The sequence below is a fragment of the Simochromis diagramma genome, unplaced genomic scaffold (genome assembly GCF_900408965.1).
Source record: "Simochromis diagramma unplaced genomic scaffold, fSimDia1.1 OVJJ01000531.1, whole genome shotgun sequence".
Taxonomy (NCBI): Eukaryota; Metazoa; Chordata; class Actinopteri; order Cichliformes; family Cichlidae; genus Simochromis; species Simochromis diagramma.
Genome location: NW_024387353.1, coordinates 1,256,476 through 1,272,744, shown reverse-complemented (window position 1 = coordinate 1,272,744; position 16,269 = coordinate 1,256,476). Strand labels below are relative to the sequence as shown.

At 39.4% G+C, this 16,269-nt stretch overlaps 1 protein-coding gene across 1 annotated transcript in view; it reads right to left on the bottom strand.

Annotated features, from left to right (window-relative positions):
• Positions 1-317: 317 nt before the first annotated feature.
• Positions 318-16,269, bottom strand: part of stk26 (serine/threonine protein kinase 26) — a 46,997-nt gene continuing 31,045 nt past the window's right edge. Inside the window, exons 2-12 of the mRNA XM_040007052.1 lie at positions 14,369-14,437; positions 14,034-14,195; positions 13,772-13,828; positions 13,199-13,307; positions 12,112-12,269; positions 6,144-6,329; positions 3,675-3,817; positions 3,467-3,572; positions 3,140-3,196; positions 2,785-2,912; positions 318-2,550 (exon numbers count right to left, since the gene is read on the bottom strand). Coding sequence (XP_039862986.1) covers positions 2,535-2,550; positions 2,785-2,912; positions 3,140-3,196; positions 3,467-3,572; positions 3,675-3,817; positions 6,144-6,329; positions 12,112-12,269; positions 13,199-13,307; positions 13,772-13,828; positions 14,034-14,195; positions 14,369-14,437 — 1,191 coding nt within the window. The 3' untranslated portion in view covers positions 318-2,534. The remainder of the gene's footprint in view (positions 2,551-2,784; positions 2,913-3,139; positions 3,197-3,466; positions 3,573-3,674; positions 3,818-6,143; positions 6,330-12,111; positions 12,270-13,198; positions 13,308-13,771; positions 13,829-14,033; positions 14,196-14,368; positions 14,438-16,269) is intronic.

Genomic DNA, 16,269 nt, shown 5'->3' with positions numbered 1-16,269 from the left:
CTATATGACTAAATGACTAAATTAATCTTGATGTCTGTTGGAAAAAGACCTTCTAGGACTTAAATATAAAGTCTTTGTGTGTGGGTATGATGCCTTCATAATGTTGGTGGAATCATTTTCTGGGTAATGTAGTTATATAATGTATTGTTACTTCTGTAGAAAAAGTGAACTTTGGGTTTATATATATTACAGTTCCATTTCGTCATTAAAGGATTAAAAACAAGAAGACAATTGTGTTAAAATTAATAAAGTGCAAGATTGTAAAAAATGTATAATAAAGGAACTCATAATCACTGAATAAAACCCAGTGAAAGCAGTTGAATCAAACTTAAATATTTATTCATAAAACTCTAAGTCCCGCTACAAAAAATGAGTACATTGCTGTAAAATCTTACATCTTTCACTTTACATCTACCCCTCAACAAGCATTGTATCCCTTATGATATATATATAAAAAAAAAAAAACAAATATACAGCGACTGAATTTTATAGTGTCTTTGGTACAAACTATCAGTAACACCTTCAACTGCAGGTCCCTTCATGCCCTTGAAAAAACCTGCACTACTTTCCAATGTTGTCTATTAAGGAAGATATCGTAAAACTTTCTGACACAATCTGAAACTTACCAAGTTTTCCAAAATGCGACATATAATGAAGCAGCCACTGGAAGACCTTTGTGTCATAACTACATGTCAACATGTATTCTTTAAAAAAAAAAAAAAAGATTCCTTCAATCTTACTGGGTGTGGGTTATCAAACGTAGTTACACTCACCAAATGGCAGCCATTTTCATCATTTTAACATCCTGTACCTCAGTCAAAAAGACCGGTCAGTGACTGTATGGTAACCTCCAGTTGCTAAGAATGAAGGCATATCCTCCTAATCAGTTGGCAAGTGACAAACGTGTTTGCATTGAGTGTGTTGCACTGAAAGACTCGTGACTGCTTCAGTCACTTGCAGCTTGCCATGGTTGCCAGCAGTCTGCATGGAAGATGGCGACTTATCTGCAAACACTAACCAAACACCGAGTGGTAGTGAAACTGGAAATTTTTTTAATGGAAACAGAGGACATGTGCCTAATGAAATGTATTGGTTTCAGTGGTAAGGCAAAACTTACAAAGGAACGTTCTTTGTTTCCAGTTGGCACCACATTTTTCAAGGTTTCATTACGACTTGGTGTAGTTGATCAGTGTAGACAATTTTTGCATCTTCCGTACAAACTACAAACAACTGTGGCAATCTGCTAGCAACCAAAGCAATTGGTAGGAGGTTTGCATTGAAGCTAGCAAGTGCAAGAACACTCCAGCAACCACTTGCCAATCGATCGGGGACTACACATTCCTTTCCCCCTCTCTACTAGGTCACCGATTGGTCTCTAAGCCTCTGTGATTAAAGCCTTAACTGCTGCTAATTAGAGAAGGGCAGTAACAACAACAGCTATCTAGCTTACTGTTTAGCAAGCTACTAACTATTTGGCTAGCAAGACTAACATAACAAAATAAATCTGGACTAACAGTTGTGTGCTGCCAGTGGCTTTGCTACTAAAAGTAACTAAACCAGCCTTATTCACATGGCAGCCATTTTCAGCATTTTAACTGCTCACATCTTGCCAGCAACTTTGGGTAGCTACAATAACAGCTAGCCTACCAGTTAACTAGCAACTGGCTACCTAGCCAAGCTAGCCAGAGACTGGTAGCTCTCAAAACTGGAGATAAGCTGTTAAACTTGATGGGGAAATTTAAAAGTTTAGGAACATTTGGACATTAAAAAGTTCCATAAATTCCCCACATTTGTACCATTTTAGAGTAGGAGGCTTATCACCTTGAATATTCAAGAAAGTCGCTGTACAAAACAGTAAAACTGAAGGATCTACACTGCTTTAACAGAAACCACCTTGAATGAATTCTGGGATCAGGGAACTGTAACTGAAAGACATTACTGAAAAACAAAAATAAAAAACAAATGTAATATTGGCATATCATCTGTCTCAAGTGCTACTAAACAAGAATAAAGACATCTACAGACTCCAGGCAACTCATGACACAAAAACATGACACAAAAACATACCACTGCTGATGGACGAGAACCTTCTTTGGTATTACATTTCCTTCGTGAGCCATTTCCACAAAAACCTCTTAAGAAAACAAGTGACAGCAGAAAATGTAGAAAATGACTGATAACAAAAAGAACTAAGGCACATTATGGTAAAGGCAGATCAGAAATAAAAGCTATACATCAGATTTTATTTTCGTTATTGTTGTGGATTTTTTTTTTTTAATTAACCATAGGGAGATAAAAGGTTTTCAACCAGCAGCAGGGAATTTATATGTATATGTATAATATAGTGTATATATTACATTGGTAGTGTGTGTGCGTGCATGCGTGGGAGTGTGTGTTGAGATGTGTGTGTACAGCAAGCAGATACTGCACAGCAAATCTGCCTTATTTTCATCATCCAGCAGCGTCACCGTAAAGGAAACACAGTCTCTCTCTCTTCATGTTTTTTCTTTTTCCTGGGTCGATCCATCCGTCTTTCAATTTGTTGTGTATCTGAGGAGGAAGATATTTGGTTAACAAATGAAGGAGGATACAAATGTTCTGTTCTGAATAATGTAAAAGAGGAAGAAAGAAACAGGACAAAGGGCAAATAAAAGCATCATATTCTGGCATAAATAAGAATTAACTTCCAATAAAAGAAATTGAGTAATGAGAGAAGGTTGTCATAAATAATTGAAAGAAACAGGAACGCAACGCTGTATTTAGAAAAAGTTACACTTCTGGTACCTGGCAATGATATGCGTGACCATCTTGTCCGTGATGCCTGGACAGATATCTTCAGCTATTCGAATGTTGCGTTCCAGCTCCTCGATGGCCAACCGCTGCTCAGAGTGCTCCTTGTGCTGTTGCTTCAACTACAGAAGAAGTTGAACAATAAGAATCATTTTTGAAAATCTTTTTTTTTTTTTTTTTTTTTTTATTTTAGCGCACTTCTCTCAGGTTACCACAAAACCCTCCAACAAAAATCAGCACAAAAGCCCAAAATCAATGGCAGGATAACTACATATTCCCTGGTCCCAAAAACAGTGTCTGAAACAAAAGGATGAGTGTATTGATGTTTAGGAGACTTGTGTATACCAACCTCTGTGAAGACGGGGGAGATGACTGTGGTGAGACTGGCAGATTTACTCATCTGATCCTGAACCCAAGGATGAAGAGGACAAGAAAACAAAAGACTGTGAGAATCTAAGTTATACTGACCTCCGACTTCCTCATATTGCATTAAAAAAAAAAATCCAACCCAGTACTAGCAAGGTGTAACTAATAAAGTGGCTGGTCAAGCTAGATGATTGAGACTGAGGCATTACTAGCGAGACCATTATGGACCATACTTCTGATTTGACTTTAAAATACAAGTAAAAACAACTACAAGTTAAAAAACAAAGTAACACACACAGATGGTACTAACATTTCCATTGAGGATGGTCCTGCTATCTGACTTGTCCTGCTTCTTCTTACGGACAGTGGTGAAGGACCACTCTGGAGACTCGTTGTTTTCCTTATTACTAGATTCACTTAAAGAAAAAATGAACACATTTAAATGCACAGATAGATGTCGGACCTCTCTGCTCACACACACCTGAAGACGAAGTTCCAGCTAAATCAAGAGACAATACCTGTCAGAGTCGTCTGAACTGTTGTCACTGTGGTCCTCCTCCTTCCACCTCCTGTACCTGTCAATCAGCTCGCTGAGATAGGACGTCTTCTTGCAGTGTTTGACGATGAACTTGTGTTTGAGAAGCTCCTTGGCTGTGGGACGCTGCAGGACAAGAAAACTGATTGTAATTTTTTTTTTTTTTTTTTTGAAAAGAGATTAAAAAAAAAAAAAAAAAAAAACCAAAACAGGTCATGATGTTATTAGTCTATAGATTTAAGATGAAAAGTTAAAAAAGCTTCAGCTTTCCTGGAGGAGATGGAGAAAAAGAATATCAGAAAGATGGGCTGAAAACAGAAGTGACCAGCAGGGGGCAGCAGGATCCAACGTAAATCACACACACAGAGAACAGGGAAGCTGTCCTGAAATATTCAAACCACCCTAACTGTAGGAAATGAAGCCATCTGCGCCAAGCTCACAAAATACTAAAGGGGGAGTTTACAACGATGGCGGCCCAGCAGGTAAAGCCACCAATCAGAAGCCTAAGTTGCCCTTGATGACCAATAGAGTTTGTGTGTGGGTGATTGTTAGATATTACGGGCTGCATGAATGGGACTTTTAGCAGAAAGCACTCTGTGTGCTCAATCAGAGTAAAAACGCACAATAGAAGTCCCAATCCATGCTACAATTTCCCAACACTGACACAGCTTATGAATAATCTGGGGGTCAATAAAGCCACATATGTGGTAGCGTGTCTCTCCCTACAGCAGAAAATGCTAACATTTATGACTGATACAACATTAGTACAAATGTAAACTAACTTCCTTAGCTGTGCTAGTTATTCATATTACTAGCTAATGTAAACACAGTCTAAGACGTGTATGCCGACAGCCGTGTCACTGCCAGGAAATTGAACTTGTAAGCTTTGCTAGTAAGTATACAAAACACTGTAAATAGTGCCTAAGTATTGACACCAGCGCCACTTATCCAAGTGCTTCCCACACCCCGGTGGGCCCAGCTGGGAAGCAGATGGTGTTGACTCAGGCTACATTAACTCAGCCCCAGGTTCACCTTATATCAGCCAGATGTCAGGTGTGTGGCGATACCTGGACCATGTTGAGCTAACGCAACTTCTAGGTCCATAAATGAGCTGTAAACGCCAAACGTAGCCCAGGTTTGACACCTGGAAGCGACTGCCATCTGGAACTTGTTACAATCTAACAATTTTCTTAGCTGTATGTGGTCACCAGTGTAACAAATACCAAGTAGCAAATTAGTTTTGTAGTTCAACCTACTGGTTATTAAGTTAATTTTTCAAATAACCAATCTGCTTCTGTTACAGTGTTTCTGGATGCTGCTCATAATGTTATTCAGTTTCTCAGACTTCTTTCTCAGCTGAACAGTGACAAACGCACGTGCCAGAGGCAAGATTAGGGGAAAAATTAGTCGAGGTATTGCAATAAAAAACAGTGAACTTTTTGAAAGCAGGTGACTCATAATGTGTCATTGTCTCATAGACATCCAGAGTCTTTCGGTGACTCACAAACTAACAGATACTAAAATTAAGAATGTTTTCCTTTACATTTTTATTTTAGCTTAGTTAGTTCTCTAGGAAGTTCACAAAATTGTTTCACTTAGTTTTCATTTTTTTCAAAAGTTAATTTTTTTATTTTATTTGAGTCAACTAAACTGTATGTTCCACAATGAGTTTTAGTTTTAGCTAGCTATAATAACATCGCATTTTTTACACTGTCAGCTAGTAAGGAGCTCCATCAGCCAGCTACATACAGACCGAGTGGGCTAAATTAAGGGAAATCAAAGCTAGTTTCTCGTGATGTGGTGAAAGAAATGCTGCAAATATCAAAACGCTAAGCAGTGAGTTAAACTCAGTACATTTAGAGGTAAATGTACAGAAGGCTACATGAACTCTGGGTTTACAACAAAACATACAAGGCAGCTTATTTTGGGTAATTGAGAAAAAAAAAAAACGACCTCAGAAAGTTACCAACACTGTTGGTCACATAAATGCAACTGCTCTAACTCTTTCCCCATAAAAACAAGATCTGATGACCTCTCCTGTACACTCAATGGCATTTGATGCCTCAGTATATATCAATAAAGACACGGTTTGACAACCATTGGGATCGTTTCTGGGTTTTTCCCAAGTCCAGAGACCACCCTCACTAACTTCTGATGCACACAGAGTTATTTTGTTCGACAAGCAGGAGCGAAATGTGACAGAAATTACTTAGTTCAGAAAAGAGAAATATGGATTACTCCAAGTAGGAATTAAAGGGATAAAGCGCTAAAGTAAAACCAGAAATGTCACAGAAATGCAGAGAGAAAATTTTAAGCACTTTCCACCAGTGTTAAAATAACATAGATTTTTAATGTGAATAGAACTCAAAGGATATGGCAGCTAAATACTTTTAAATGACAAAACCCCCAAAGGTTTATTGCATTAAATGCGTGTGTCAGCTGTGAGTCTTACAAAAGAAGGGTCCTTGTTGAGGCAAGCTTCTGTGAACTCTTTGAAGCTTTTGGAGAAATCACCAGTCAGTGTTGGAGGAGGGGATTTGGGGATGTGGAAGAGCACTCGCATTGGATGCATGTCGGAGTTCGGCGGTTCCCCCTTGGCGAGCTCGATGGCCGTGATGCCCAGTGACCAAATATCCGCCTGGGAGGGGCAAACAATAAACACATTTACATGTTATTGACAGTGATCAAAGTTTTAAACAGACTTTTTGCATGTTTATAGGTGGATTATGGCTATGTAAAGCAGACCTACTCATACCCAGACAACACAGGGGATTTTGTATTCTTAACAACAAACTGACAGAGACACATGAAGGAATCTGAAATTTTTTTTAACCTTATAAATGACTTTAAACATTCATGTGATTGGGTAAAGATTATTTTAGCACAACTTTGATACAGGAATACAGGCTGTACAGCTATTAATACATAAAGGCAGAAACACGCCAACATGCTGAGTCAGGCTGACTTTCTGTTTGCACGGTGGCTGTGACACCCACTAAACATATGTCAAGCTGGTAAGGAGGAACACACACACACACACACACACACACACACACACACACACACCTGTATTTATAACCTCGTGGGGACATCTCATTGACATAATGCTTTCCCTAGCTGCTTACCCTAACCATCAAAAATGAATGCTTAACCCTGACCCTTACCCTAAACCTAACCACAACTTAATTTTCAACCTGACACTAAAACCACATTTTGAGTCTCAAAAACGCCTTCAAACTTGTGGGGACCCTGATTTTGGTCCCCACGAGGGCTGTTTGTCCCCACAAGTATAGTAAACTACCAATTTCTGGTCCCCATGAAGATGTTAATACCTGTCCACACACACACACACACACACACACACACAGCCGTTACTCATGCATGAACGATTGAATATCCCATCTTCTCAACTTGCTCTAACAATCATGTGGCAGACCAGACAAGAAGCAGACATTGTCTTATATATGCACACACACAGACACACAGACTTCAGCTGTAGCAGTGCTGTTTAGGGTCACATTACTACAGGATGCTCAGTCACTATTTGACTGTTAACTCTGCCAGCTCCATTACAGTCACACTGACCATATGGCAGCATGTGGTAGGAATACACACACACACACACACACACACACACACACACACACACACACACACACCAAATGGTAGAAAACAAGTTAATCCTCAATAAATACCTACAAAAATGAGAAAACTACTCATCTAGAGATTATTCATGATAAGGTTTTATTAGATTTCTTCCATCTAAAGAGGAAAAAGACCAAATTTGTGTCCGAGTCTGGGTCCCGTAAGTTGCACTCAAGAAAAACCGAATAAAACTCCAGCAAATAGAAAAATGCTGCAAAAGCACTAAAAATACAGAGAAAGTAGAATAAAATTTTATTCATATTGGCGCAAACCAGGAACAGCAATGTGCCGTGACAGATTGGGCGTGAGGGAAGAAAGACAGGGCAAAAACAGAAAGGTTCCTGGGGAGTGGGGACACAATATCGTGACGGACCACTGGCAGAAGAAACAAAAACCAAAACATGCAAAGGACTGCACTGAGGCACGCTTAAAAGAAGCACAGATTTCATCATTGTTGTGAGAGGAAAACAAGACGAGGTAACGTGTGTTTTAATCAGTCATTCATATAATACTGTATATTCATGTTAGCCATTTACTGCTAGCTTGTCACTTCATCAGGTCGAAAATTGCATTATTGTTTCCCCAATAACTGTGCCTGGAAAGTTTTTTTTTTTTTTTTTTTTTAAGTAGAAGAATAAACAAAAACTATCCAGGTGAGTGTATGCACAACTCTCACCTGTAGCTCACCACCACCTTTTTGAACTATTAACCTAGCTGGAGGCAGACCACTATTATTTAAAAAACAGATAAAAGGAAAAAAAAAAAAAAAAAAAAAAAAAAAAGGCGATCCAAGCCTCTTCCACCTCTAATACAACCAGTGATGCAGAGCAGCTGATCTGTGCATCAGATGAACCCTTACACTTATCTACAGTTCGATCTAGCTGAGGTTCCCCCCACTTCCTGTCTGCTTTTTTTTTTTTTACTTGTACGGACTAAACCCCACAGGAAACTGTGGTGTTAGTGGCAAACAGTAGGGCAGAGCTAAAGAAACATATTCAACTTGTAAAAACATTTACATTTCTCAGTCATGTCACTGTCCTGAATCAGCCTCTGGCAGGCTTTACACTGCTCTCACGCTAATGGCTGTTCAGGCCAGTCACTGAAAAACAGGGCAAGACTTCTTAGAAATATAACTGAATTATGGGTTATGAGTGGCTGTAACATCAACTAACAAGATTATTTTGAGAAAGTTGAAAATACTGCTGGTTGACAGAGGAAGTGCTTCTGTAAATGGTGCGGAGATTCAAATACCTCTGGTCAAAGTCACATGGTTGATGTATTAATAGGACAACTGACAGTCTGTGACCGAGACTGATATGAGATTAGGCAACACACACACACACACACACACACACACACACACACACACACACACACACACACACACACACACACTGCAAAGTACAATGGCTGTCTTCTGTTTGCAGGCTTGTTCTAACTTCTCAGGTTACATTTACGTAACCGTTGGCAAAGTCTCCAAACCGCCTTCGGTATTTCAACAAGTTGCACTTTGTCTTCCTTCCCTTTAAAGAGGATTTTAAAAACAAAAAAACAAAACAGTACAGACTCAAACATTCATTCATACTTGAACCTGTTTTTGTTTTTCCACAAACTACATGATTATTCCTTTAAAACTTAAAAAAAAAAAACCCAAAAAAACCCCCCTTTAAATCAGGGGTCCCTAATCTCAGTCCACAAGGGCCGGTGTCCTGCAGGTTTCAGATGTGTCCTTGATCCATCACAGCTGATGTAAATGGATAAATTACCTTCTCAACATGTCTTGAAGTTCTCCAGAGGCCTGCTAATGAACTAATCATGTGATTCAGGTGTGTTGATCCAGGGTGATCTAAAACCTGCAGGGACACCGGCCCTCGTGGACTGAGATTGGGGACCCCTGCTTTAAATGATGGTCTCCTGCAGATATTTGAGCAATTAAACTGTGCCAGAGAGATAATGAACGAGTCCGGCTTAAATGAGTTTTTGGTCACATTTCTAGATCATTTATAGACCTTTTTTGTTACCTGATCCCTCTAAGGCCAAAATACACAATATAAATCACAAAGGCACATGAACCAAACCACATCAAGAGGTCAAGTGAAAACACCCTAATGGATCTGCCTTATTTCCAAAGAACACACTTATAAAACAAGCAGACAGAAAGCAGCTCCGCCTCTTTATACAAATTTCATCAGTTTTGTTTGCTCTGTGACTTGCATCAAAACCTGCGTGTTTGATGCCAGCAGGTGCAAGGTGCATTTCTAACTCCATTCACTGCTGAAGTCATTGTTTTGATACACAAACAAAGGACACTGTGAGGGAATCCCTTCTAAACTGGGGACCAAGTGGACGATCATCATCATCATCCTCATCAAATAAAAGCTAAAATCGCCACGATGGCAGCAGCGTCTCTATTGGATGCAAATAAACCCTAGAGGACTGTGGAAATAATGCAAAGTGGGCCACAACAACAAATCCACATGTGTTGGGTTGCTACAGCAACACACAAACAGAGTAGGAGGAAAATCACAAAGCGGGATAGTCTATTGTTTTTATTTTTTAAGACCTGGTGGACTTTTAAAGGGTGAGAAAACGCCTGTCTTGGTATAAGGATAGGTGCTGTTTGAATTAAAAAATTTGCACTAATCTAAAAGATGGTTCTTTCAAAATAAGTCTCAACCACTGATTAGAAGTTTTCTGTTAAAGGCTTTTCAGGTGTTGCGCATAGGTAATAGTAATAAATAAAAAGGGGGTTAGAGCAAATTGAAATCCTACTCTTAACCCCTGTAGGCTTCAAGAGGTTAGACTGTGCGTCAATATGCTCGAGGCAAGAGAAGAGTTATTTCCGAAACTTCGCTTCCAGCTGAGGCAAACAAAACAAGGTGTCAAAGACTTACTCAGCTAAAATGTGCACAGTCTTCAGTTTTCCTCATAGAACTTATAAAATGTAAAACTCAGTTCATCAAACAAACAAAAAGAGAAGTGTGGGCATATTTAAAAAACATATAATTAACAAGACAGATGTTTGAGGATGATGAGCGTTTGGAGTTGCTGCTAATGCGACGCTAAACTCTGATATAACCGCTAGCACCACTGTAAAGACTGTCACATTAAAGTTTAACTTTCAGCTATATCATGTTTTAATTACGTCCCTCATAGTTTTTGTGTCTGTGATTTCTACTTTCTCTTTTGGGGCTAATAAGGTTCTGTCTTTTTACTACTTGCTAAATACAGTACACAGCTGTTAAACCTGACCTTATGCAGGACTAATGGTACCACACTGGTGCCTGGTTGTGTACGTCTTCAGCTATGCAGACTGAGTGGACAGTTTTTATTCTTTCCAGTTCTCACGTTCACGGCTTATTGAAATTCTATCTTCTCAGAGGCATGAGCTAAGCTAAAGCTCCAATAAAAAAAACCCACTACACCCCACTTGTGACACTATGCAGCTACAACAGGTAGAAGAACATCGGCAAATCTATGTGACTACCGACTACCAATGCAGCATCACAATCAGGCCTTTAGCTAGAAATGCATGCTAACATGCTAACAAGCACAGGTTTCTCCATTCCTTAGCATTTGTATTTTTGACTATGAGAAGCTATTAGCTTAACATAAGACTAGTTTTATACTTTATTTTGTTGTGAACCTTGCCCACAGTCATTGAACCTATGAGAAAATAATTTTCTCTCAAGTTTAACAAATTTATTAGACAACCACCCAATATTAGGATAATGCCTAACTTAACAGTATAGCTAATACACCAGTATGTGCAAGCTCTTAATTTTCTTAATTTTCTTAATTTTAGCGTATATTTTTTGGAAAAAAACACACCCAAAAACTATATGCAAAAAGCAACAACAACAAAATAAAGTCTAAAAATAAATGTGAAAATATGCTTTGCCTACTGTCCTTTTGTGCAAATAAGACATATATAGAAAGGTATGTCTGTCGTGCCTTGCATACTTATGGCACCTCAGACATAATTGGATAATTACAGTTTCCAAGAGGAGCTGAGTGGATGTGAAGAAGGGCAGCACAATAGAAAGTATTTTGTTTGTTTTACATTTAACTCTTTCGTGTTATGCCTCCAGGTCCAGTGCAGACGCAGTTTGCACAACTGCAACTATGTTAATGACATTTAATTCTGATCAAATTTGGCAGTTTTCTTTTGTTTTCAAGCACATGCTCAGCAAAGTGGTCAAGCTCATTGTTACATGGCTGTTGTTGACTTTAAGTTAGAGTTTCATTGTTAGATGGAAGTGGAAGTACAAGCTTCAGGTTTTGATGGACATTTTCAAAAGTTCACGCTGTCCGGGTGATGTAAACAAGCAGAACTGTTGTCAAAGGAGCTTGCAAAGAAAAGGAATCTAATCGGCGATTAGAGGATCATCAGGGGGTCATTTTGTCCCTCTGTGGGGGGTCACTCCCACTAGGTTTATATCTGGGACTCTCCACCATTTGACCTTAGAACTGAAGAAGCTTCTCGGATGAGAGGTGAAACGTCTTCAAGCAACTTAAAGAAGTCCAGACGCTTTTCTTTGCAAGCGCCTTTGACTACGATGACCTGGATGACTGAGAACCTTCACAGACAAGCAGAACTGTTGTATAAGACACTTCCTCTAAATGTCTCTTATTTGTACAGCCAGAGTTTGCTCATTTTGAATGAATATGAGGTGGTTCTGCATTCTGAAATTCCCACAACTACCTTCTAGTTATAAGCTAAAGATTATGAATGGCCTTTATGAAATCTGCAACGGTATAAACAGGTGTCTTACCTTGGAGTCGTAGGCGGACTGCTGGATGACCTCAGGAGCCATCCAGAACGGCGTTCCCACAAAGGTTTCCCTCTTGATCTGCGTGTCTGTCAGCTGACCTGCCACTCCGAAGTCCGCCAGCTTCACCTGACCCTGCTCCGACAGCAGGACGTTGGCAGCTGCAGAGAAGCAAACAATTTAACCTTTCTGCAACATCATCAGACTGAGTAACATCATCAACTAATGGTTGTTATTTTGTGCAATAAATGTAATTCTGATTCTAATGCTGTCAAATTAAGTATAAAAATCGCAAAAGAATTCCAGATTTCCACTAAAGCGGCCGTCCTTCATCTCTGAACCCCTACAGCTAAGATGTTGAGTACAAAGTTAGCACATATTAAAGAATAAGTATCAAGTAAGTATCAATTTCACGGGTATGAAATAATTTTTTTCCATTTCCTCCTTCTGATGACTTCCCCTGTACTCTTAAAGATGACTTTTAACACATCAGGATATATCAATAAAGACGTAGTTTGACAAACATTAGAATCGCTTTTCTGCGCTTTTCCAAGAATATCTGCACAGGCAGAGATCACCCTCACTAACTTCTGATGCACGCCCAGTCATTTTGTTCCATAAGTAGGCTGAAATATGATTTAAACACATCAGGGTGAATCAAACTACTCAGACCTCATGTTAAACCTGCTCTCAGGCCTGTGTGGGTGGATCAGCATCCTGAGAGCTGTTTCACAGTAATGAGAACATGTTGAAGTTCTTCATTGTTTCTATGACAGTGTTTACTTCAATACCCAGCTCAGTAACGCTCGAGTGTCACAGCCTCGCAGAATATGAAAATCTTTTGTCAAATGTGAGAAAATCAAGTAGCGATCAGCGATCAAGAAAGCTTTCTGCATGGATCCTGCGACGTAAATTAAATGGACGGGCTTCCAATAAAAGAGGTCGTAAATTGTGGGAAGTTTCGTTTCCCCTAAGGCACCAACACCTGCACAGATTCTCAGATTCTGAATCTTACTTTCATTTAAATGATATAATATTTGAATCGGTGTTGGAGGTCCGGGCGCTACAGTCTAACCAGCACCTGCCGCACCTTTGATGTCTCTGTGGATCTTCTTCTCAGAGTGCAGGTAGTCGAGCCCTTTCAGGATCTCCTTCAGCATGGTGGCAATCTGAAACTCATCAAACGGACCCGCCCGCAGCTGCACACACACACACACACACACACACACACACACACACACACACACACACACACACGCAGAGTGATGACACGGTATAAAATACACTGTGATATGCCGGAGGCTCACAAACACACCCTATTCCAGTTTCAATCAAGACAAGTCCCAACACAGAAAATTAGACAATCAAATGCTAATGAATCACATTTTCTCATTTTAAACAGAGTTTTAAAAACTTTGTTTTTTATTTTGATTTTAAAAAATTAAAGTTTAATTTCTCTGTATTTATGTGCAAAGAGATGTTTATACTCATAAGTGAGAATTCTCCAAAAGAGGGAGGATGAAACTAAAGGATGGGAGATTAAACGCTTTCTACATCTATTAGCGAGACCTCACAAACATTGGCTCTAGTCATTACTTTATATTACTTCACTTACTAAGTTTCATGGACAATAAATCCTCTACAAATGGACATAAAGACTCACCAAGTCGAGTGCTGAGCCCCCTCCCAGATACTCCATGATGATCCACAATTTACTTCCCTGAAAGACAGAATTACAAATAAACTTCCAACAATGTGCCTATAAAAATGACTCAACTACAATATACTGGGAATTAAAAAAAAAATCCTTAGTTCGCAGTAGGTGAAAATTTTTCCGTGGGAAAATAACACTCCCCACTCCTGTGGAATTCCTTTTAAACCTGACTTAGATCGGCTTCTGGGCTGAATGAAAATATCCGCCTTACCTTCAGGTAGGAGCCGTAGTACTTGGTGATGTACGGACTGTCGCACTGACTGAGCACCGTGATCTCCTGCTGGATGTCCTCGATTTCATCCTCGGCCTCCTCCAGATCGATCGTTTTGATGGCGACGACGCTCTGAGTGCGATTATCGATTCCTTTGAAGACCTGCAGGAGGGAACGGGAGGCAGAGAAGTGAAAAAACATGGATGTAAGAAAACAAAAGAGGATCACCAGGAGAGGAAGAAGAGAAAGAGAGAGGTGAGAAAGAATAAAAATGACGGGGATAAAGGAAGTGAATGTAGGAGAGAAGATGACAAAAAATAATAAATTACACCCACCTCTCCAAAAGATCCTTTTCCAATGCGATCCAATTTAGTGAACAGCTCCTCTGGATCGAGCTGAGTACTCTGAGGAGACGACGAACAAAGAGTTAACAGCTCCATAATAATAATAATAAAAATAATAAACTATTAGCAAAACTACAGGTCTCAAACAAATTAAGATAAATGCACCACACGGGCTGAAACACAAACAGACTCATGCTGCTCATTTGCAAATAGATTAAAAACACATTTCTATCATTTCTAATATCCAGAAGCAGATATCCAAGTCATTTGCATGCTGGGAATATCGGACAGACATCATGACGTGGAATGGCCAGTCTGGTTCAGACAAACATCTCTCTTATTATTAAATAAGCTGTAGCTTGAAATTGAATGTATTTTTACAATTCCAACAACAGCAACAGAAAACCAGATTTCTGTTACTGAAGCTCAGCAGCGCTGTGACATTTGACGTCAAATGGATCCAAAAACATCTGCACATCCTGTGTGTTTATTACACATTTGAATATTATATAACTTCCAGTAAAACTGTTGGCTCATGAGTGTTAATGCATCGACACACTGAGCCTATTCAGGCGCGCCACCAGGTGTAACAATCAGGTGTAAACTGATCAGGAATTACTAGTAAATAATTAACTCTTATTTTGAAAGTTCAGGCAGTTCTATTCGCTCCTTCCTTAGTTTAGGGACTTATCCTCTTAACTTCACATTCAACCTGTGCTTTACACTGTGCTTCTTCCCAAGGTGCATCACCGCAGTAACTTGAGCTGCAGATGAAACCTCCTCCAGAGCAGGTCACGTGTGAGCTCAACAGGTATGCGTCTATTCCAAGAAAGGCCTGTGGATCTCAGCGCTCAGGTGCCAGGAGGGTTTCAAGAGTGTCTAAAGTTTTTGTCTGTCTCTGATGAGCATCATTAAGAAGTATAGCTTCATACGAGGATCCTTTTTTTCCTGTTGGCTGCAAGCTAGTTAAAACAAAAACAAAAAACAAAAACCAAGAACCTAAATATGGTAATATGATTGTAAAACAGGGAACCTATTTGTACCAGGTGACCTTACAGACTATTGGTCTTCATTTGCCATCGCAGCTGGAAAGAACAGGCCTAAAACTCTGTTAAGCATGTCAATAAACAGCCAGTTAATGTAATGGATTATCACCTGTTAGATCCTCCCTTGTTTGCTCTATAAATCTAACTTCTAAGAAAGACCTGGTCAAGGTAGCATCCACACCCTAGCTGTAGCATAAAACATTACAGGCCTTTCAATAAAAACATCCACCGGCCTCCTTCATTGCATACCTGATGATGCTTTAGATGCAGGGATGTTTAAAAGTTCAGGTGTGTGTTAATTATTCCTTGTCAAAGGTGCATAACACATCTACCAGAACCTTCAGCACATCAAAAAGCAACCATCAGAGCATCACAGCTGGTGCCTACTGGGTACGAAGACAAACTGGGAGTAGGGCAGGGCAATATTGCAAAATATTTATCACCATATATATTTGATAATTTGCGATAACGATATAACTGACAATATAATTGACGCAAGACAAAATACTTTACAACTCCACAACTTTATTAGTGCAAAAAACGGGCATCAATTTATTTTCACTTAAACAAGCAGCTGTTTCTTTATAGTTGCATTAAAACGATATAAAAACTTTACAGTGCAAATGCAAATTCCTTGCTGACAGTTTAACCAAAAGGCATTTCCATTGGAAATGGGCCGATATATCCCGAGCATAACCGTGTATAATATCCACACAATATAAAAAGAGGTGCTTTGCAACATGAAACTGCAGTGTGCCAAATAAATAAGTCAAATACGTATTTTTTTGGACCATAAGGAGCATGGAATTATAAGACGCACTGTCGATGAACGTGTCTGTTTTCATC